The sequence below is a fragment of the Mustela nivalis genome (genome assembly GCF_964662115.1).
Source record: "Mustela nivalis genome assembly, chromosome: 16".
NCBI classification, from domain to species: domain Eukaryota; kingdom Metazoa; phylum Chordata; class Mammalia; order Carnivora; family Mustelidae; genus Mustela; species Mustela nivalis.
The window spans coordinates 18,889,564-18,913,126 of NC_139035.1; the positions used below are offsets into that span (position 1 = coordinate 18,889,564).

Consider the following 23,563-nt stretch of genomic DNA (forward strand, 5'->3'; position numbering starts at 1 on the left):
ACTCGCACCTGCACAGCCCCTGCCCCTCCCTGGGTTTTGCGCTCCTCCTTAGCATTCATGTCTGTCCAATACCGTACATATTTTCTTTGTCCAGCCTGACTTTTGTCTCTTTCTCTCTCTACTATAAAGGTAACCTCCATGAAGGCAGGGAGCTTTGTGTGTTTTGTTCACCGCTCTGTCCCCAGGGGACAAGGACCTGGTGGCTCATACGTGCTTAATCGGTGCTGTTAACAAAGGAGATTTCTTCCGAGTCTCGAGTCTCGTCTGGCAGCTGTTGTCGAGGCATTGGCTGACACACTCTCCCTGTCTCAGGACCTGGCGACGAGCCCACAGGACCTCATGGGAGCTCTGGGAGACCCAAAGACGTTACTCAAAAGATAGACTCTCAGGTCCCATGACGAGTAAGGGGGAAGCTTCCTTTGGCAGGTTCCCAGATTTGATCTGATTGGTGAGTGGAAGCATCTGGGGCAGCTCTAAAACCAGCCACAAAAGGAGAGCCCCCAGACGTCCCCCCGAGGGATTTTGATCCGACATGTCTAGGACGGGCTGGAGCTTCTCTCTTTACAAAGCTCCCTAATCCTTCTGCTGGGCACCAGCCTCTGGGGAATTGTTGCTTTCAATCACATGGGCAGTTGCCTAAGCTGCTAATGCTCTGGCTTGGTTTGGGATGAGGTCAAAATGAGATACTCGTAAGACAAGCCCCTTGGAGGATTCCAGCAAAAGCAAGGGCAAGGATGTCACCCTGTGCCCTGGGGAGTGGGGGTAGGGCATTGGGGTGGACATGTGACCCCAGGGAGTAGGGCATTGGGGTGGACATGTGACTCCGGGAAACAGAGGGTTACTCAGGCTCTCCCTGCCCATAGCGTCTGCAGGAGTGTGCGCCCGGACCCCTGGAATGGAGCTGTTATTCTGGTATGAGGGGTCCTCCTCTCCCGCGTGTTCATGAAGAGTTCTCCGCAGGTCCTGCCTCAGGGCTGGGGAGGTGGGTGAGTAGCCAAGGTAGCAGAGCTGTTCCGCTTGGCAAGTCCTTTTCCTGATGCTGACCAATATGAACCATACTGCTCTGCCACAATTAGCGCGATCAGAGTAGAGTTCCCCAACCCCTGCCCCTGCCACCACCCAGCAAACACTGGCCCTCTCGGTTGGGCTCTGGCCGGTCATGCCTGGGGTGGGGGTCTGTGACATTCATCCTGTTTCAGCTTCCTGCTCACAAGCACCATGTTTTGATCGTATCTTTTCATCCTCTGGTCAAAAGCTCCCCGGGGGAGGCAGGGGTGGGGATGGGAAGAGGAAGAGGGAGGGGGTGGACTCTGCTTCCCCAAATGTGGGGAATCTGAAGGAAGGATATGAGACATGTTGAGGGAGGAAGCAACTTGGCCTTGAGAACGAGAGAACACTGATGAGGACCCAAGCGGCAGATCGGGAAGGAACGGGAAGTTACCACCATCTTTCCAGGAGGCTGAATTTCAAGAACTGCACTGTGGGAATTGCGGGATGCTCTGGGCTGGGGATGCCCTGTGCTCTTAGCCAGGTACTTTCCTGGGCACCAGGGACAGAGGGTTGAGCAAGACAGAAGCGCTTCCTGTCTTGGATCAATCACTACCCAGGAGGAGGCATTAAACAAATGATCAATTACTTCAAGTGTGTCTGCTGCTGTGAAGGAGAAGGGCAGGTTACTATTAAGTAGCTAATACCTTGTTGTGGCTAATGCCTTACAAGTAACTGGTGAAAGTCTGGGCCACTCTCTGATGGGCTAAGCTCCTCCAGCCAAGGAGGAGATACTCTTTCATCCCACAAACTCTCATGTCATGTGTATGGCAAATGGGGCACTGTCCTGGTGCTGCCAGATATGACGGGCAAACCTAGTGTACTCGTAGCGCTTACCTGCCAGGAGGGAGAGACCATAAACCAAAGTGTAAATAAGAATGCATGCGGGGGGCATCTGGCTGGCTCAGTGGGTTAAAGCCTCTGCCTTCAGCTCGGGTCATGATCCCAGGGTCCTGGGATCGAGCCCCACATCGGGCTCTCTCCTTGGCAGGGAGCCTGCTTCCCTTCCTCTCTCTGCCTGCCTCTCTGCCTACTTGTGCTCTCTGTCTGTTGAATAAATAAATAAAATCTTAAAAGGAAAAAAAGAATGCTGTGCTGGAATTAAGTACAATATTGAATACAAAACACAATGACCTTCAAGTTGAAACCAAAATGACAAGAAGGGGCCAGACACAGGGATATCTGGGGTAAGAGCACTCCTAGTTAGGGCAGAGCTAGTACGAAGGCCCTGAGTAGGAAAAACTATTAAAAAACAGAACAGAACAGAACAGAATAGGTAGGACTGAAGCACAGAGAAGGAGGAAAAATAGACGAGGACCAGTTGGAAGACGGGGTTCATTCCAGTTGCGAACGGAAGTCATCAGAGTGTTTTAAACAGAAGGTCTGACTTCCATTGACAGCCGGATCCAATATACACTGATTTACCCAGGTGAGCCTAAGTGGTGAGATCTTCTGTAAGATCATTCTGAAATCAGGATTCAGGATCCGGACCATGTCCCCCGGACCATGCTCTCTTCTCTAGATGAGGATGTTCGGGAATGGACAAGGGACTATCAGTAAGGAGGGAAACAAACAGGTATTAAGCCATCTGTTATGTGCCAAGCACAGTACTGGGAGCTTTCCTGATTATTACACTTAACCCTTAGGACAGTGGTCTTCTGAGATAATGGGCCTCGGTCCTCCCTTCACAGATGGGGACATCAAGACTCAGTGAGACAGACTAGCTAGTTAGTGATTTGAACCCACTCTGGTCTGCTTCAAAGGCTCTTACTGCCACATCAAGCCCCTTCGAGATCTGTTTCTTCAGATTCACATTTTAGTGACTTGAAACTTTTTTGGTTTGAAAGTATTTTCTTTTTTCCTCCAGGTTTATCGTGGGCTTCCTCTGTTCATTACTCCACATCGCCCCCTGGAGGATATAATTTTGTCTATGTCCAGCTGGGTTGCAAAACGAGCGAGGAAAGGTGTCCAGCCGGAGCCACACAGTGGGTTAGGGGCTTCTGAAATATGCCCCACCCATTTCAGAAAAAAAATCCCCCACCCTTGTTCTGGCCTCTGTCCCTCTCTGGAGGGAAAGCAAGGCAAGAGGTTAGTATGACCAGCATTGAGAAAGCGGGAAGACATTTCCAGAATAGCTCTTGTAATTGCAAATAAATGATCCTTCAAAGGGGTTTCCCAGAGGAAATTACCCCCATTCCCATTTCCAGTTTGGGGGTTGTGAGAAGGCAAGAGATTCCAGACTCAGACAAAAGCTTGAAAACCAAACCAACAGTATCTTTCACACGAGAACCAGAATCTTCCATGATAGGAGCTAAGCCTCCTTCCCTAGAGCCCGTAAATTCGACATTGATATCAGTGTGGGGGCCTAATCCCCTGGGGTGGAAGTGTCCACTGGGCTTCCTGGCTGGGGCTGGACTGTCTGATAAAAACCATCTGAGCCTGAAAGACCAAATGTTTGTCTTTGCTCTATGAGCCCTGGAGCCCTGGGATTTCTTCTGGAGTGGCTAGTGCCCCAGGCTCTTCCTTTGTTTATTTTCTTTGGTGGTTTTCCCATAGCTGGTAGATGTAGGAAGCAGTTAGCCCCTGGCTGGTTGGCTGGAAAGATGTAGGGTACAGCCAATTAGAGCCAGCTTGTGGAATGCTGGGTTTCAAGAAGTACAAAAAGAAAGAAAAAGAAAACACCATTTCCTTACCCACCCATCTCTGGTGCCTCCAGTTCTGCCTTTAGATTTTCATTCCTTTGGGTTAATTATTGCCCCTTGCTCATTTGAAATGCAAATACCATTTGAAAGCAGCTAATACATTTAATCATTAAACTGGATGACTTTGCCTGTTTGCTGAAAAGTCAAAAGGTTCTCAAATAAAGACCAAGATAAACTATCTATTTCCACCAGCCAGAACCATCTCCGCAGAACCTCTTACTCCCACTATTCCATCTTTCAAAGTCTTTTCTGGAACCAAAAAGCCCATCTTTCCATCCACTTACCCCAACCCTGCCCATTACTCAAAGCCCAGCTCAAGAGCTCCCCTCTTGCAACCTGCTATGAAATATATAAATTTCTCATTCTTCTGTCTTTTATGGATGAGATCTGAAGACTGGTGCCACCTCCACTTTCCCAGGAGTGTGCTAGGGGTTCATTGAGCTAATCCACGAACAACGTCCAAGTCTTTACTATCTCTCTCCTCCACTAGAAAGCAAAGTGCACACAGTGGGAAGCTTTGTCTATTTTGTTCTCCCTGCTCAGTCAGCCCTAGAACAATGTCTGGCACTTGGTAGGTATTCAACGATTATTTTAAAACCAATAGATGAATAAAGGCAACATTTTTGAGCGCTTATTAGTTTCGGGAACTCTTCTAAACCTTCCACAATTTTATTTTATGCACTATAAAAAACTAATATAAAAAAAGAGATATTTTTAGATTGCAAGTGCCTTAAGGACAAACAACGTGCTTATATTCATCCTGGGCTCAAAAACTCAGAAAGTATTAGCTGAAAGATTGACTGAAGGAAGGAATGCTGGAATCAGAATTAATTTGCAAGACTGCCTTCCATTATAATATGATGGATAAAGCTAGCTGACAGCGTAATAGCCCTAGACCACTGATTTTATCTGTGGGAGGGGAGTGAGTGTAACAGCTTCCGGCTTCAGCAATGTGTGTCCATGGCCAACCCTTTCTCTTCTGGCCTTGAGTTCCCACAGAGCCTGCTCCACGCTTGGATACGTGCTTCGGTGCCGGCGCCAGGATGCCGCACAGCAAAGATCAGGTCCCCTAGGGGAGACGAACTCTAATAAAAACCCAGAGATGGTAAAGGCTGGCCCCTCGCCCCCAACCCCAGTTGCTGATCTCCAAAGCTAGCCCAGGAGCCTGGGTCTTGACTGCTCTCAGGAATCAAGAATGAAAAAACCAACTGCTTGGCCACACAAGCAGCTCTTTTGTATCCCCTGGAGAGAATCTTGATGAATATGTATGGAATTTTCTCCCCCTGGAATGTAAGGGGAAGGGTGTGTCATTGGTCAGAGGAGGTCAGAATTCATCGTGGGCTAATGGATCTTTGTGCCTAATAGGAAATGCCCAAGGGATGAGTTAGGAGGTGGGGTTGTTCCTTTGGCTGTGGTGTGAGACTTCCGGATGGAGAGCACTGATTCAGGAGTCCCGACTGCAAGACCTAGATGGACTCTGGGGAATTTGTGACCCGTTGGAGAAAGCCCGCTGGGGGACAGACCAACTCAGCTGCTTCCCGGCCCACTTTGAGCTTTGTCTACAAAAGGGTGGAGAGACTCCTGTTTCTCTCCATACCTATCGGAACTAGTGCGGCTTTTCTCCTTCCGTCAGAATCCTCCGGATTCTGAAGAACATGGGAGGCTGGGGTGCGGGTCCAGGGCATGTGGCCTTCCCAAGGAGCTTTGCTCTTCTCCCCACCTCCTGTCCCCAGTCACAGGCAGTGCGGGGGTTTGGGCTCATGGTCACTAAACAGAGGACTGTGGCCAGCAATTATCCCGTGGGCCATCAGGTAATGAAGAAATCTGGGATAGAAATAGGTCTCATATACCTCACCCCTGGTAATCTCATGGTCAGGAACTGAAAACCCTAAAATGGAACCTTGCCAGGCAAACTCCAGATGGTAGAATTTTCTGGTAGGATAAGCAGGACTCACCCTGTACCTAGTCTTTAAAGTCCAACCTTCCTTTTCCAGACCCCGAGATCCACCCATCCCCCAACAAGCACGGTGGAATCATCTGCCGAGTCACTAACTAGTCCTGTGCTCACTACATCCCCCTCTGCTCAGCCCAAACCTATTTCTAGCAGAGAACCGGACCCTTCACCAGACCCCGCTCTCTAATTTTCAGGGCAGAAAATGATGCAGTCAGTGGCTTTAAACTCACTGAAGAGATTTCACTAGATGTTTACGATGAGAGAAAATAGGAAAGACACCTTTGGAAAAGAAAGAAGAGGTTCTGTGTTCTCTGCCTCCCTCCCCCCACCTTATCCCCCTCCACACACACACAACTTCCACACTAGGAGGAAGCTAGAGATCGGTGAAAACCACGCCTCTCCTTCCACCCCGGCAGCACCCTAGGGGTTAAAACCTCAGAAGAAGACGAGTCCTGGTGATCATGGGTGGGTGGGGCCCAGCGCTGGGCTTCCAGACTTGGCCAGGGGCCCAGCAACACCCCACCACCTCCAAGTGACCACGAATGTCCAGACAGAGACGGCGTCCGTGGGGACCCCAGTGAACTGATGTTCACGTTCAGGGCCCACAGAAGCCTTCCAGGTTCTGCTAGTCGGTAATACGATAATTGAGACTCACTTCCCGTCAGCCCTGTGGAATAGATTTGGACTTGAATTTTAATTTGATTTAAATAAATCACAGGTGATATTTCTAGCACACCTCTTCTGTGGGTTGAGATTCACACTCGTTATGTAAGGAAAGAAATCCTTGATTCCCCCCCACCTCTACCTCAGGGGCCATGATTCTAAGGACCCACAGATTCGCTGTGGGTTAAATCAGGGGCCAGAGCAACTGACTGAGTGGGGATGGGGCAGCAGAGCCCTACCTAGACTTCGGAGAGCCTTTTGGAGTGAGCTTTGAGCCTCTGCTCTACCCAAACCCCTGCTGCCTGTGCTGGGAACTGGAATTCTTACCCCCTGACAGGAGAGTCCGGCCCCCCTTGGCGTGCTCCCTGAGGAGCCAGGCGGGGCGCTCTGGGTCTTCAGAGTAACCAACCAAGGGGGAGCACTTATGAGGTCTTGCTCTCCCTTCACTGTCACAGTCCCAGTAAATCAACAGCTATTGGTTGCTCTAATTTTTTGTCTTAACCTGTGCTGTTGTTTCAACACCAGAGCCCAACAGGAAGAGGAGAGACCTGGGGCTCCTCTTCTTGGTCTTCAAAGGTCAGATCTGACAACAGCAAGAGCGGCCATTTTGGCGAGAAGTCGGAGGACCTGAGGTCGGCAATCTAACCGGGAGGAACAGAGAGGGACTGGCCGTGCTTCCAGGGCCCCAAATGCTCTAAGTTTCAGGCTCCAGAGAGCCTGGGTGGGCCCCTGAGAGGGGGCCCTAGGGATTCCCTGCTCCTGTGAGTGGCCCTCCAGGCTGCCGCCCCAGGAGCTGACTTCATCCTTCCTGGACTGTCTGGGCCTGTGAGTGGGATGTGTCCCCTCCCCGCCCCCAGTGGCCCCCATCCCCGATTTGCCTAGATTCTTGAAAGAGCTCTGGAACACAACATTGGCCGTCTTACTGTTTACATTCACAGCACCATGTGAAGGAGAGAGGAAAGTAAAGGTTAATTAAGCCAATTCATCCAGAACTGAAAGGAGGTTTAGAATTTCACCTGCAAGAAAAGGTCCAGGGGTAGAGGTCAAAGGCCTACACAGTATAATTCACCTCTGGGGAACTCTCCCTCCCCTCCTGGTCCTCCCACAGCGTGTGAGCACTAACCTTCACCTAGAATATCTCTGTGTATGTCTGTGAGTCTGTTTAGGTAAATTCGCTTATGAACGTTTGTTGTATATAACTGTGTGTCGGGTACTAGGCTGGGCACTTCATATACACCATCTCATTTAATTTCCCCCACATCCTATGAGGTAGGCACTATTATTACACCCATTTTAGAGATGGGATAAACTGAGGCTCAAAATAGTTTTTGTCATGAGCTGTGTTCGAATAGAGCTGGAATCTGGAATCTGATCCTGAAGGTTCTCTCTCTCTCTCTCCAGAAACGTACATACATGTACCTGAAAAAATGTCCTATGTACATGTCCTGCCGCCTGACACTTGGGGGACTGTATTGCCTATTTTTGTAAATGTCAGAATGTGATAGATAACATACTATAGATTTTTTAAAGCACAACCAAGTTGTACTACGGGATGTTAACTAAACTTGTGATAATATTTTGCAATATATACAGATGTCAAATTATTGCAATGTACACCTTAAACGAATACCGTGTTACATATCAATTATATCTCAATAAACTGGAAATAAACTGAGGCCCAGACCATTGAGTGATTTGTTTGGGGTCTCACAGCAAGTTAATAAAAAAAAAAGTACTAGGTTTGGAATTACTTTCTTGAGAACCCAACTTGCATAGGACTGTGGAACTGGGGCGGTGGGTGGGGGGCCTCGGTGGCTCAGTTGGTTAAGCGTCTGCCTTTGGCGCGTGTCATGATCCCAGGGCCTGAGACAGAGCCCCACATCTGCCCCCCCCCGCTCAGCTCAGCAGGGGGTCTGCTTCTTTCTCTGCCTCTCTCTTGCTCACTCTTTTGCTCAAATAAATAAAAATCTTTTTTAAAAGTGGGGGGCTATGGAATTGGGAACTAGCAATGGCGCAGGCTGGAATGAATGAGTGCAATGACTGAATTAATGAAAGAGCAAGAATGAACTTACAGACCAAGGGTGAGGAACTTGTGAATGAGCGGGTTTAAGACCATCACCACCAGATCTGGCAATAAAAGATGTCCACTGAGCTTCTAAGTGGTGTAAGTTTAACTTCCTGTTTCCATCCCCAGTCAATTGCTGGACGAATTGTACTGACCTTCTGCCACAAATGCCTCCCCTACTGACCCTTTTTTCTTGTTGAGGGAATTCTAGGGTGGTATTTACTACCTCTTCAAAAGGAATCAAAGGAAAACAAACCACAATCTCAAAAGGCCGCTGGGTTTTTTCTTAATCCCTCCCCTACCCACTGTCTCTGCCTCTGCCACACACAATCATTCCAGGTACTACTCGGAGAAGGTATCCTCTGACTCAGATTGCTTTCTTCCCCAGGGGCTTTCCAGGAGCAAGCCCAAGGGGGAACTGAGTATAAAACTGCAGTCAGAGCCAAAGCTTGGGATCCGTGAGAATTTCTTCCATAGTCAAGGGGAACGGACGGGAGCTCATAGGAGATGGGCCCCTTGGGTTGGGGAGGGGAGGTTGTGGGGGGAGGGGAGAGCAGAGGCCGAACCCAGGTGCCCCCTCCCCATCTTTCCCAGGCACCTGTGTGCAGTGCTGTAGGAGCCTTGTTACTCACATCCGCCTCGTTCCAGAGCCCGGGGATGCAGAAGGATTCCAGCAGGTCACTGCCACACAGCAGCAAGATCCGCAGCTCTGGGGAGGGGGACAGAGTTGGCACAGGGGTGAGTGGAGGCCTGGAAAACATTCAACTCTCAGCCTCTCCCCTGATAAATACAGAAGCCTCCCATTCCTGGGCCTCCAGGACCCAGCTCCACCAGGCTCCCCTGCACCGTGGTGTGTGCAGTGTAGACAACTTTGCCTGGCTGGGTCATCTACAGACCACTCTTATGCCCCTGTGGGAGGAGTTTCTCATGCAGGGCTGGGCGGGTCTTGGTTTTCCTGGTACTGAGGGTTTCCTGGGACAGAGGTCATTCCCTGCTAAGCCGGGAGGGCTGCTCGTCCCGAGAGAGATGGAGATGGCCATGTGGCTTGTCTAAGGTCTGTGGGGCTCTCTCTCCTGTTCCATATCAAGGTCAGGTGCTAACAGAGCTCGGCTCCTCTGTTGCCGTGCATTATCCACGCTTTGTCCTTTATCACAAATGCGGACATGATGAAGGGTCTGGGGGGACACAGAGTGTCTCCATGCAGTCACTGAGTTCACTGGATGTCCTTTCTTTACCAGGCCACTGTCCTCAGCAAGGAGCCTGAGAAGCGGAGTTGAGCCCACCCCGCTCCCCTCCCAGGTGCATGTCCTGCTTGTCCTTTGTTTTCCTTCCCTCCCGAAGCCCACTCTGCATCACCCCAGAGAAGCCCCTTCAAAAAGGACTGACTGACTTACTAAACCGGAGCAGTGGGGGGGGGGGGGGGTGTCCTGGGATTCTCCAAACCACAGGGGGAGGGACACCTGCCAGGTGTGGAGCGTCTGGTTCCCAGGCATCCTGGGCCCTCCAGAGAGAGGCTGTGGCTGTGGGCATCTTTTCCAAAATGGGAGGGATGGCCCTGCCCCGAGACCACTTCCAGAGACCACTGCCACCCTGCACCGAGGCTGAGATGCGGCCGTTAGGTCGGCCTACCTGAGACGCCACAGTTCACTTGGGGAACCTGACCAGGATTCAGACGGTGACCTTGTCCCTGCTGTGGAACTCTTCAGATGGTTCAGAAAAGGCAGGCCACTGGGCTGACGACAGTGTCAGTATCTGTCCCACCCGTAGCCCGTCCTCAGGGAGCCCCCGTGGAGCCCTGGGTCCTTTGCTCCTAAATATTCCTGCAGCCTCTCCCCCCTGCCCCCATGCCATTCTGTAGCCCAAACATCTGCTCAGGGGCAGGGACCTTAATTTATCTTTCTAGCCCCTGGCCTGGCAGAATGACCTGCACACAGTAGGTGCTCAGGACGTACCGAGTACGTGAACAACAGACAAGTTGCCCGCAGAGGCCATGCAGGAGAGTGGTCTAAGAGCCTTCTAGGCCATCTGGGATGGCTCTGCTGGGGCCATCATGGCCTTTCTGTTTGCAGTCTGGGGGGCTCTGGGGGAAGTGGTGTCTCCCTCCTTTCAAGTTACGCCATGGGACTTCTGTCCCAACTCTGCATCTCTGGGGAGAAACCAGTCTCCCTATGGCTGAGAGGAGCCACACTGGGCTCCCTCCTGGGATTCTACGGCTCCCCACCTCCCACCTGGAACCACCCAGGGCTCCAAGTGTCCTCGTTCTGTGGAAAGAGATTGCCTGTAACTCTGTACTGTAACTCAGATTGCCTAAAATTTCGGTCAGGTGCCACCGTCCAGAGGCTGTGCTGGCCCTTGGATTTCTCTGTGTCGGCAGACCCTGAATTAGACAGTGCCTGGAGACATCTCTGGGTGCTAAGACCAGGGGGAGGGCATGTGCTCCTGGTATCTGTGCTCAGAGGACAAAAATGCTGGGGAATGTCCTACGAGACACGTGGCAGCCTCCAAGACACAGAATTGTTTATTTCCAAATGTCAATAGCCCACAGTTGAGAAAGCCTGCTCGATAGCCATGAAAATAACTCTTTTCTATTCCTGAGTAAGGAACTCCCTTGAATACAGGGTTTTGTTTTTTTTTTTTTTAAGCCAAAGCACAGAAAGTTAAAAAGTGGGGTGTCCGCCTTTTCTTACAGGACCAGAACTGAGGCATTTGTCACAGCCCAGAGGCCCCGGCAGAGCCTGGGATCCCATGCATGGCCGCTGGAGGGCAGCAGCGATCTCTCCTGGTTTGTTGCCGGAGACTAAGGCAAGCATTTCCAGTTCCCAGAGCCTTTGCTCGCTGGCAGCCCCCAAGAGTGGCTTGGTTTAAGAACATGGAAATGGAGCCATAGGCGCTAGCTGAGCTAGAACAAGGCGTTTTCCTTCTTGCAAGGTGCAAGGGGATTTCAAAAAGGGGACTAATGAGCCAGAGGGCCTCCTAGCATACAGTCGGGAAGCAAGGCAGCTTCCTTTCACCTCCTCTGCGCTCCACCTCCCACCCAGGTTCACCCTCTTCCGAGGATCCAGGGCCAGGAGGTAGAATCCACACTGTCCCACCACGCACCCCTCCCAGGAAGCCAGGCTCTGTGAAGTCCAGGACCCCCGGGGCCATTTCCAGTTCCCACTGCCCTCTGAGGCCACACCACCAGGACCACACCAGGCCCGGAATGGATCCTGACAGCTGTGGCCGCCCAGCTTCCCTTTCTTGGAAAGAAGAGTAAGATGGGGTCAGGCTAGTGAGATAAGGAACTTGCTGCAAATTGTGCAAACACTCATTAGCTCGGCCTCCCTGTGGGCGGGGCGCTCCCGCAGGTACGGCCTCCCGCACTGGCCCAGTGAGCCAGGAAGGTAAAGGAGCTTGCCAGGGTGAATGCTTGGTGAATGCTTTCGGGAACAAGGAACAAGAGAAACACTCATTGAATACAATTGCAAATGCAATTCCTGGCCAGGTGCAGAATTGCTGGAAGTGGGAGTTCAAGGCTTGCTTCTCCTCCCCCTTGGGGTGCTTGGGAATTGGGGAACCTGGACCCAAATACTTCTGCCCTGTTTTGGGGGAGCAACCAGGAAGCCACGCTGCTGCTTTCTGTGGCTTCCAGACAGTGAAGGGTGGGGAAATAAAGGACATTAAAATACAGGAAAGGGGGGCGCCTGGGTGGCTCAGCGGGTTAAGCCGCTGCCTTTGGCTCAGGTCATGATCTCAGGGTCCTGGGATCGAGCCCTGCATCGGGCTCTCTGCTCAGCGGGGACCCTCCTCTCTCTCTCTCTGCCTGCCTCTCCGACTACTTGTGATTTCTCTCTGTCAAATAAATAAATAAAATCTTTAAAAAAAAAAAGTTAAAAAAAAATACAGGAAAGGAACTCAGAAGCGAGTTTTGAGTACTCAGGATCTTTGTCGTTAATACAGTGAATTTAATTGTTGTTTAAAATGACTTAATTTTTAGTATTGGCTACATTTGACAACCAGTTTGCTTACTTCCTGAAAATCTTAGACAGGGTTCTGACAAACCAGTAGGAGTCAACTCGGGTACACCACTGCTCCTCAGATCAGAAGCCGGGACCCAGGGAGGCTCCTTGAATCGATGTCACATGTGCCGGGCCTCCTGGCAGAGGCCCTGGGGCTCCCGGCATCGTCCTATGCTCCAGGACCACAGCACCCACCCCCAGCCCTGGGGATGGCACCTTCGCAGCTGGGACGGCAGACTGGGCGGGTCCACCGGACACCAGGCTGCCCCCCACACTAGCGTTCCAAGCATGCCAGTTGTCACTGACCCTCCTTGTCACCTGGTACCGCGCCAACTCCAGGTCCTCTCTGAGCCATCTGTCCCTTCCTCAGCTTCACACACTCCCGTCTCTCACCCACCCTGGAACCTCAGTTTTCTGGTTTGCTCCCCAGGGTTCCACAGGACTGAGCTCATTTCCACAGGTGGGTCAGCTCCTTCCCATCCCACAACTGGTGGGTGGAGCCACTGTCCGTCCACCTCCTCCCACAGTCCCGGGATGCCTTAGCCTCCGCCCACCCCACGGCTGCCGGCTGCCGGCTGCAGGGAGGTTGTGGAGGTGGCTTTCGGCTTCCTCTCCTCCTTGCCCTCCAGCCCAGAAGTAAGGAAGAAGATAAGGAAGACGGGGAAGCTTCTCGGCCTCACACAGTGTCTTGGGCCAAAGAAAGGTCTTGGGCTGCGGCAGAAGCTTAACTTCCACGTGTCTGGGATGAAAAAGACGAGGCTCTAACGGGAGCACTGCCAAGCCGGCCAGTCCTACCTCCCAGGAACTGGCCTGGTGGAGATATCGGAGAATCTGCTCTAGTCTGGAGCCGGTGTTCTGGGAGCCAGTACTGTTGCGAGCACAACACAGGGTCTCCAAGCCTCTCCCCCCGCCCAACTCTGCCCCCGCATGTCCCCGCTTTTCCGGCCACTTACCGATCTCTTCGTACCGCATCACCGTGCCCAGATTGGCATTCTCATCTAGGGAGGAGAGAGGGAACGGAGAAGCGTGAGGGGACGGACTGACTGCGACCCGTGCACACTGTCGGCCAGGGGCCTCCTCAGGAGTGTGTGAGCAGGGGGGTGGGAACGCACGGGATGGGGGGGTCATTGCCTCCCTGCACAGAGGGCATCTGAGTAGTGATGGAGAGAAATCCGGCCTACAGTGCAAAGGACGTAGCCCCTCGTGCTGCACGGTGGGAATTCACACATTTCTGGGCCTTTAAAGAATCGCACAGCTTCGCTGGGAAGCTGATGATGAACACACATGAACACACACACACACACACACGCTCCTGCTAAGCACCTTCTGTTTCTGTCTGTATTTGTGGGAGGTAGTCCACAAAAGCAACGTCCTCTAAACACAGAGAAACGGCTCTCAGCTCTCAACCCCCAGGGGGCTGCTAGCATCGCGGAGCGCATTGAGATGGCAGGTACAGCAAGAGCCCGTGAAGGACGAGAGAGACAGAGGCTGGGACCGTGCTCTCGAGTGCTCCTCAGCAGTGCCGACACGGGGGTTCACGGTGTGCACAAAACCACAGACCTGCCACCTTGGTCCCCTGTCTCCTTTCTTCCTCTGCTACCCCTCTTAGTTCCTTTTGGAAAACTGGAAATCTCAGAAGTGGCAGAAGTCAGCCCCAAAGCATCAAAGGAATGAGGTCTAGACCTTCAGCAGTTCTGCAGATTTGAACTGGGAGGACATTCTCATCCATAGAGTCCTCGAGGGAACAGCCAGAAACAGGGAATTAAGGAAGGAGCATGGGTGTTGGTAGCCTATCGGAGGGGTGCATACACTGCCAGAGCTGGGAGGACCTGAGGAAGGATTCTGGGCCCCTGAAAACTCTTAGGCATGTGACCTCATTCTGTGTGTGGGGGCGGGGTGGGAGGGGTGGGGGTGGGGAATCAGCACAGCAATACTGTGGTCTAAGGTCTAGGCAGCCGCAGGCTAGGTGGGTCACACCCTCGGGACTCTTGCCCTGCAAGCCTGGGGACTTTCCTGTTTACTTTGTTTTCTCTCCACCTTGCTCTTTCAACTGTCATCCCACAGCAGGTGCTGGGAGGTGATTGCGGAAGGAATGAAGGGAGGGGACAAGGAAGAGACGGGACCGGCAAAGAAGGTCGGGACAGGCAAAGAAGGTCGTTGCTTCCTTACCCACAAAGGTGAAGCGCTCCACTGGTGGGCGGACACAGCAGATCCGGCTTAGACTTTCTCCCACCTTCCCCAAGATCTTGGCTATGAGAGAGAGCAAGACAGACAGGGACAGAGGGAGAGAACCACTCACCACTTACAGCCGGGCATGTGGGCCACTTAAACAATAGGGTTGCCCTGGAGCGGGCAGGGGTTGGGTAGTGGGAGGCAGGAGGGTAGAGAGAAAGAAGAGAAATGTGACAGCAAACATTCCTTCCCGTTCACAGTCCAAGGCGCAAGCATCGTGAGCCACAGACTGGAATCTGTTTTCTGCTTGTGTTTATTATACTGTCAAAAACCGGAAAATGTAGAAGAGGAAAATATATAAAAAGGAAAATAAAAAGCACCTGTAATCCCACCCCAGGAGACAACCACCACTAACACATGGGTGTACTATTTCTTTTCCTCCACTTAAAAAAATAGGCATTACACAGGTTTGTTTGCACACCATAAGTTGGCTCATATTACGTGTTTAAAAGACATATGGGCTATTTGCTCCTTTTTAAATATGAGCCTTACCCTTCATTCCTTCCCATGAACATGGATTTGATCATAATCAGACACCTACTTGGGCTGAGAGGGATCTGGTTTTTGATGTCCTCTCTGAGCTCTAACCCAGAAAATCTTTCTGAGCCCCCACATGTAGCTATATGAAAACTATGAAATTCTGGCTCCTTGTGAACCACCCTGTTTCGAACAGACTAATAATCTAATAGCTTATGGTCTCTAGGTTTGAAGAGTATGAACAGGATCCGCCTCTTGCAATGGGTTGGTAAAAAAATGTTGGAAAAAATATGGACCTTGGAATTGAATAGTCCTGAACATGACCTCTGACTCTTCCACTTTTGAGCTGTGTGACCTTAGGATAATCACTTGCCCTCTCTGAATTTCAGTTTTCTCCTTGTAAATGGGAACATAATATCTATATCACAGAATTACGGCATAAAATGCGAATCCATGTAAAGCACTGGGCATTGTATGGGCATCCAGGACTCGGTGTTGGGTAAATGTTGGAGCCCTCGCTTTCTGCCACTGAAGAGGCAGCTGAGAGTTTGGGATTCTGAATGTTTGACTCCTAGTCCTGCTACCTCTTCACTGTGTGACCTTGGGCAAGACTGTCAACTCCCTTGGAAGAGGCAGAGAAAAATGCTGCCTTCCATATTTTTAATTCCCAGGAAGACAATTATAAATAGAATTTGTAAATATGATTTTTAATTATAAATTTATAATTATAAATATTAGAAAAATGCACACCATCAACCCTGTCTCTCTCTCACTGTGACTGCTTCTCTTTGATGCTCTATTTTAAGGACTAGAGCATCAGTGTCACCTTGTTAAAAGTGCAAATTTTCCTCCCCCTCCCAGACCTACTGAGTCACATTCTGGGGGAGGGCCCAGCAGTCTGGATTCTAACCAGCGTCCAGGTGATTCTGAGGTCTGAGAGCCGCAGCTCCCACCAGGGTCCCCCTACCTGCAGTGGGTTTGCTGGACGCGTTGCTGTTCTGGTAAATGGGCTGGGGGGTCTCATTTTGGGGCTGTCCGATCACTGGCGTCATGGAAGGTGTGTTGACGTTGGAGAGGATACAGCCAGTCACCCGCTGGGGGAAGGGAGAAGTGCAAGGTCAGTGGTATTAGCCAAGTAACTTATGAAGAGCATTCTTAGTTATCGTCAACCGCTCATCTGTTCACCCATCCCGGGGAGGCCACTGGGCGCTGAGCTGGTGGCAGGGGCGGGTTCTAGACCCAGCGGCGTGGCGTGGCTGTGTGAGGCCGGCAGGAGGCCAGATCGCTAGCTCAGTGCTGCGAAGGCATGACATGTGGTGTTGCCCTGGTTCAAGTCTGAGCTCTGCCCCATTCTGGCTGCGTGACCTTGGACAGTTACTGTCACTTGAACCTCAGCTCAGGAGTTTGACACGGACAGGCCCGGTGGCTGCCTTTCTGGGCTGTAGTCTGGCACCTGACCGCCGATGTTGTAACCTCCCATGTGACGTGCATTCCTGCCCTCCCTGCCCGCCGCACGGGCCGCACACGAGGTCGTGTCTGCAGAAGGGCTGTGTACGCTTTGGAAAGGTCATACGAACACCAGGCACTATCACCGCCTGTCGCCTCTCCAGGCCAGGGATGCCAACGGCAAGGCCAAGGCTGAGAGTAGGGCCAGGCGAGCGGGATGTGTTTGTGTGGCAGGAAGAGGAGGGGGGCTGGGCACTCTTTCGCCTGCTTGTCAGTGTGGACGCACATTCCAGAGCCAAACGGATATTCTCCGTGTATATTCTATTGTGCTGGATTATCTGGCCTGCTGCTTCCCTCGGGCCGCAGAACTCTTGGAGCTGATAAGGCCTCGTCCTGCCCCGCTGACCCAGATACCCACCCCCTTCCCTGCTGTGGGTGCGAGAGCTCCAGAATCCGTTCAGCTTTCCAAGGGCCGGTGCTTCTGCAGGTCCCTTTCCAGACAGTATCTCACCCCCATACACCCCTCTTTCTGGATTCCTGAGTCCCGCTGCCAGAGAACCCCAAGCTGCGGGGCTGCTGTGGCCCTCGTGACCCCCGGAAGGTCCGTCTTCCACACAGAGGGCAGAGAGCGGCGCTGATGCCTTCTGAGCCCCAGAGGACAGGCGTTTGTTCTGCGGGGTGACCTGTCCCCTCTGTCATGTTCTTGACGCGGGACGGTCCCAGCAGCAGCCAGCCCCATCTGGGAGCCTGCCGAGGCCCCCCAACAGGCTCTTCCCCGCCTGCTTGTGGCTGCTGGAGGGGAAGGGCCGGCCTGCCTCCTTCTTCATTATTTCACCTCCGGAAACGGAAGCGCCACATTCTCGTTTAGCTGAGGAAATGCTTCCTCCCGCTGCCTGCACAGCGGGTCCCAGGGGACTTGTTCTAGGTGGAGAAGAAAAGGGCTGGCTGTGTGCCCCACTCTGCCCTCGTCACCCCTCCGCGGGCTCTCACGTTCGCAGAGACCCTTCCAAGCATGGGCTCGGGTCACCTCTAAGTAAGCCCTGCGTCAGTCTCTCCAACAGGTCTGCCGTCCACGCCGGGAACACCGGCCTGATGGTAGAACAGGAGCGATGGTGTGTCCCCCACCGCCATTGTAGGCAGGGGTCCTGGGGACTCACATTCTCTACCGGCCTGTGTCACTGGAAGGGCTGAGCTCCTGGCTGTGCTGCTCTGGCCCAGACTCCCGCCTCCTGGCATGAGTAATCGAAGGAGGGTTCGGGAAGCCCAGGCTTTGGAAGGAAAACAGTGGGCAGACTTCATGGCTGGTACAGGCAGGGCTCCAGCACGTCTGCAGGGTCCCAGATTCCTCCTTTCCATCACGGAGCCCGAGGCTGCCGTGTGATCAGAAGGCACACAGGCCCCCACGGACCCCCAGTTGATGTGTGGTGTGAGGCATAAACTGCTGTGAAGTCCCCAAGATTTTAAGGATGTTTGTTAACACAGCGTATCTTAGCCTCTCCTGACTGATACAGTAGGACAGGAGGGGATGCCTGCTATTACTGCGGGGGTTGAGACCAGCACAGGGAGCTGGTGAGTGCCCCTCAATGGCAGAGTCCCTTCAAGGGGATCAGAAAAGACTCCGGATGCCTGTAAAGGATTCTGAAGAGGGAAGGAAGGGAGGTGCGCTGTGTCAGTTCCAAGGGGGACAAACCTAGCAGATGAGGCAACAGCTCGCTAGAGCCCGCCCTCTTCCTCTTCCTCTTCTTCTGGACTTCCTGGAGGGTCAGGAGCCCAGAGCTGGCCCCGTTGGTGGAGTGTGATGCCGACGGCTCCCCAAGGAGCGGTTGCTGACACCCACTGACGCAAAACACAGATGGGCGGCCGCGCCCCCTGTGTCGGAACAGTGCCGTCCAGACTGCCGCTTGCGGCTGACAAGGGCACCGTGACAGGGTCGGGGTGCTGACTCTGGTCTTGGGCAGTCAGGCTTCTTGCTACGGTGGCTCTGCTCTTCCTGCCGTCGCTGCCGAGACCGAGGGGCCGCTGTCAGTCTGGGAGGATGCTTTCCTCACACTCTGGCCAGTGGGGCTGGGGGGCATGGCTCTTGTTATAACCTGGTCACCAGCTCTTCAGTGGCTGAAGCCTGAGCCCAAGCCACGGGCTCCCATCCAGGGGAGACACAAAACAATGGCTGTGTGTCCTCAGGGAGATTGGCTTACCTCTCTGGGATTCCTTTTTTTTTTTAAAAAGATTTTATTTATTTGACAGACAAAGATCACAAGCAGGCAGAGAGAGAGGGGTCGGGAGGCAGGCTTCCTGCTAAGCAGAGAGCCCAATATGGGGCTCGATCCCAGGACCCTGGCATCATGACCTGAGCCAAAGGCAGAGGCTTTAACCCACTGAGCCACCAAGGTACCCTTCTGGGCTTCCTTTTGTCCACTCATATAAAAAGGACCAGAACATTGCCTGCCTTGGAACTCATGAGAGGACCAATGAGAGTGAACAAAGGGACAGCGTCTGGCAGCGGTGAGGGGGTCTCGGCCACAGCACCTAGTGCTGGAGTGAGGGGACTGGCAAGTCCATTATAGATGGGGGTGGAGCCCCCGGATGCTCGTCCCCCGCTCTCCCCCATGCTCCTCTGTGCTCCGCCTTCCCGGGCCAGGTCTCCTTCCCTCCCCACTTTCTGAAGTCTGTTCTCACTCCCACCCTGGGTTTGCTGTCAGAAGTTGAAAACCAGCCCCTGTCAGATTGAGCAGGGGGGCAAGGTGGGGGGCAGCCTCTAGTCCGACTCCTTAACTGGCTGCTCTCCTTCCTGCTGGGGGACCTGGTCTCCCACCGCTGCCCGAGAAGCCGGAAACCGAACCAGGTCTGTAGGCCAGCAGCCCTCTTACCGGGCCTGCCTGGTTTCGGGGGCACCCGCCCCCCTGCCGTGGCCCAGCTCACCTTCATGAGGTCCCGATGGTGCTCCAGCACGCTGCACGTGGTCTGCCAGGTGTCCTGATAGCACTCCCAGGGGTCCACCCTAACAGAACCAGAAAGAGGCTTCCCACGGTTTCCATTCTCACACTCATTCCTCACTGGTCGTTTCCAGAGCCTGTAGCTCAGGGAGCTCAGCAGACTGGCCTCTGCCGCATACTCAGATCCCAAATCAGATCAAACGTGGGCTTGAAACACCTTCCTACCCCTCAGTTTCCTCCTCTGTAAAACGGGAGGAGTACGGGGCTTTGGGAAAGTGATGTTTTCTTCCTGTGCCACTTTTCCCACCTGTAAAAATGACGATGTGACTCTCTTGTGGGGTTATTAGAAGGGCTCGATGAGTTTCATAAACAAAGTGCTTAGTACAGAGCCTTGCTCTGATGCTTCCCCACACAATGGAGATTTTCCTCTGGGCCCTCGAGGATTGGGGTAAGGATTCAAAGCCAGGCCCTCATTGAGTAGCGAGTAGCGGCTGCAGATACCTGTATTGGGGGATCCGCCCCTGTCTGCCTCTCTGTGCATGGGGGGGGCGTGCCTGTCAGACTGAAGGGCACAGCCCCGCCCGCTGGCCAGCCCCTCCGGTGCAGGGGGATGTGAACGAGCCCGGAGCTGGCCCAGACCAATGCCTTGCTCAGGCTTAACTGGCAACTTAACGAGCTGCTAAACTGGGAGATTTCTCAAACATTTTCTTAGCAGTTGAGCATTCCCTGCCCACCTCCCACCAGGCGCACACACAGAAGCTTCCCAGAGGTAAGAGCTCCCGGGCTGAAAACCTTGAGAGTCGGCTTGTGCGGCAGGCCCTCCCCCCACCTCTGACCACCACCCACCTGCCGGTAACAGGCTCCCTCAGGGCCGGAGGCCCCGCCCCTACCTCTAGAACCACCTGAGCTTCCCTAGTGACCTCAATTCTTGGAATTTTGACCTTGCCCAAACGCTTGGAGCAGTGCAGAGCCAGCAGGAGGTGCTGGGGAAATATTTGTTTAATGAATGAAGCAATTCTTTCAGAATCTTCCAGTCACATCCAAGCAGGAACAACTCCTGCCCTGTGTCTTCCCCCACTGGTCCCCATTTTCCCCAGGAGATCCTAAGCCACAGTGTTACAAGGCCTTGTTTCTTTCCCTGATGGGACGGTGGACAGGCTGTTCACACTCAAACCCCTTGATTTCTCTGGGCCCATTTCTCACCAGAGAAAAGGCAGCTGTATCTCAGGGGTTTGAGAAAGTCTGAGGTACAAGTGTTTCTCACACAAATCACTGCTCATGACCCGCAAAGATCCCAATGCGATTGCGGTGGTGGCTTCCCTTCGCCGCTCTCCTTCCCGCCCACCCCTCTCCTCCCCTCACTGTGAGGTGAGCTTCCCTTCACATCCCTCCCTTCAGAGAAACCTCTAGGTGCTGCTTATTTTTCCGTGGGGGGAAATTACAGTACAAATGGTGTGCCATTATTTTTTTTAAACGCCATTTTCTCATGCAAATTATAACTGTGGGAACTTGGGGGAGTGTAATTAGCATAATTAGTGGAAGCTTGCTTTAATTACACGGCCAGCGCTGCACATAACGGTGTCTGCCATCTTCGGGCGGCCGGCGCCCAGAGTCTGCGGGACGGGCAGTGCCCGCTTGCTGGGAGCCCCTCGGTCCCACGCTCAGCCCGGAGCCCCAGGAAGCCCGAGTTCAGGAATGGGAAATAAGGAAACCCAGAGAATGGTTCCTAAAAGGAAGTTTGAGTTCACAGGAAGTAACGGGGGAGAAAAGTGGAGAGGCATTTCGGATTTCCTGGCCAGGCCTCACCCCAAATCCAATGATGTCCAGGAATACTCCTGGATCCAAATGTCCCAGAGCAGAGAAACACTGCGGCTTCCCTCTTGGGTCTCCTGGGCCCTACCGCCTGGTTATAAAACCAAGCGGGGTCACCTCCGAAGGTTTGCGTAATTATAGCCTGCCGGGGACTAATGCCTCTTCTGACCTCCCCACCCCTGTGGGATCCAGATGACTGAGGGGACTCCTCCTCTTCCTCCCCTCAGCCCCAGTGGCTCCCAGGCCACGCCCCCCGCCCCCCCAGGGGCAAGGGCCAGGCCTGCCCTACCTGATCCAGTCGGAGTTCTGCACCGCCAGCTGACACATGATGAGGCGGTGCCGGCTGGACACAAGGCCCTGGGGAACAACAGAGCATCAGTGGGAGGCTCCCTGCAGCCTCCGGGGACCCCACCCCAAGGGGCTTCTCATTCAAGGGCAGCCTTTCCTCAGCCACGCCGGGAAGGAGAGTGTGCCCCCCCCCCCCCGCCGCGTGTGCACCTGTCACACTGACGCCCAGGGCGTAGAGGGGACGGAGGTCGGGATGGGCCACTCACGACAGGGTCAGGAGATGGGCCCCTGGGAAGAAGCAGCCGACCCTTCAGAGACTTAACCCTGCAAACGGGGCTTCGTCTCGAGGCTCGGGCTGCTGGGTGGGCGACTTCCTCGGAGGCCGCTGGGGATGGAGGGGAGATGGACAGCCCTTCCCTTTCGTGAGGCAGGGAGGGAGCCGCAAGGAAAGGAATTTTAAATCAGATCGTAAGAGGCATGGGCCTTTTCCTCCTGAAATCCGGGAAAGATCTGTAACCCGCCGCATGTGTGGCACCGGAGCCCTGCCCCGCTCCGCCATCCGCGGGGGTGCGCGCTCGGGCTAATGAGCGCTGCGGGCGGGCGCAGCTCTTCCTCCCCGCTGCCGCCCGCATCCACCTGCTCGGGGCTGAGCCTGGTCCAGAGCCCGGAGCAGGACACCTGCTACCAGGCATGTGTGTTTCCAGGAAGTGTAGCCCAGACGGCCTTGGGGCAGCTGTGTGCCCTAGGAGCCATCCATGGGGTCAGAAAGGGAGGGTAAAGGAGCAGAGAGGCAAAGGACCAACCCACCTGTTTTCCGTAGGAGTCGTGGACAGGAGAGACAATCCCACCAATCACAATAAACCTTCCAGTTTTGTGCAGATAATCCCTGGCTCTTTCTAATTAAGAGAAGAAAACCACACGTTATAAAGATTCAGAAAGGTGTGGATTAAAGGTGATTGATGAAATCAATACGTTCTGCTCTGCAAGGTTTATTGCCTTACAGCTCTCGCCATTTACATGGAAAGTGCCAACCTTCCAAGTTACCTTGGTGATTCAAAAGGTTATGGGATGAGATTCTGGCCCCCAAAGCAAAAGGATTTAGAACCAAGGGGATTAATCCAGTTTAAAAGGTCCTCTGCTGGACAAGTCGGCAGCTTAGAGGGATTTAGAACAAGCACCTCACTAGAAGCCGTTTGAGGGACAGACTGGAATTTACAGGACAGACTGGAATTTACGCCTATGATCACTTGCGCAAATTCTAAAATGGAGGAGTGACTTAAAAGGAAGAAAACAAGGAAGAAGAAGAAGCAGCCACCACCTTCTTATAATATCAAAGGTGGGCTGATTGCCTCATCTCAGAAGAGAACCACCAAAACAAGTTTAAAGGCCTTCCATGTAATTAAGGAGAATTAACAGGAAAGCCATCGTTATGGTTGATTGAGAGAAGTTCAGTCACAGAAAAGCCTTTTTCCCTTTGGAAGGAATTCCTGAGGCTGCTTTTTCAAATTTACCAGACAAGCCCGATGTCTTTTCCATGAGAAAATTTAGAAAACTAGGAAGGGGAGGAAAATTTTAGTTCTCATTTGAAGGGGTTCAGTGTCAAACCCAGCAGGGCCTGAGCTTGTACCGGGGAGGATATGTGGTATGGATTTATTTCGCAGGCGAGGGATTCTGTTCACGAAGGGGGTCTTGGGAAGCAAGGCTGGCTGTGTAGTTTACAAGCAAGTGTCCAGGACTTCCTTGCTCCTCTCTTAAAACTTAAATAAAATAATTCTCATCACATTTGCCTTTTTTTTTCTTTCAATGCGAAATCTCTCCATTTCTTTTTTTTTTTTTTTAAAGATTTTATTTATTTATTTGACAGAGAGAAATTACAAGTACACTGAGAGGCAGGCAGAGAGAGAGAGAAGGAAGCAGGCTCCCTGCTGAGCAGAGAGCCCGATGCG

General features: G+C 52.8%; 1 protein-coding gene across 2 annotated transcripts in view; it reads right to left on the reverse strand.

The window, feature by feature from the left end:
• NMNAT2 (nicotinamide nucleotide adenylyltransferase 2) overlaps window positions 1-23,563 on the reverse strand; it is a 153,336-nt gene that overhangs the window by 10,798 nt on the left and 118,975 nt on the right. For both annotated transcript variants that reach the window (XM_082702938.1, XM_082702939.1), the window contains exons 2-8: window positions 22,425-22,513; window positions 21,619-21,686; window positions 19,504-19,582; window positions 16,106-16,232; window positions 14,599-14,679; window positions 13,383-13,427; window positions 9,064-9,140 (exon numbers count right to left, since the gene is read on the reverse strand). In XM_082702938.1, the coding sequence (XP_082559064.1) occupies window positions 9,064-9,140; window positions 13,383-13,427; window positions 14,599-14,679; window positions 16,106-16,232; window positions 19,504-19,582; window positions 21,619-21,686; window positions 22,425-22,513 (566 nt within the window). The remainder of the gene's footprint in view (window positions 1-9,063; window positions 9,141-13,382; window positions 13,428-14,598; window positions 14,680-16,105; window positions 16,233-19,503; window positions 19,583-21,618; window positions 21,687-22,424; window positions 22,514-23,563) is intronic.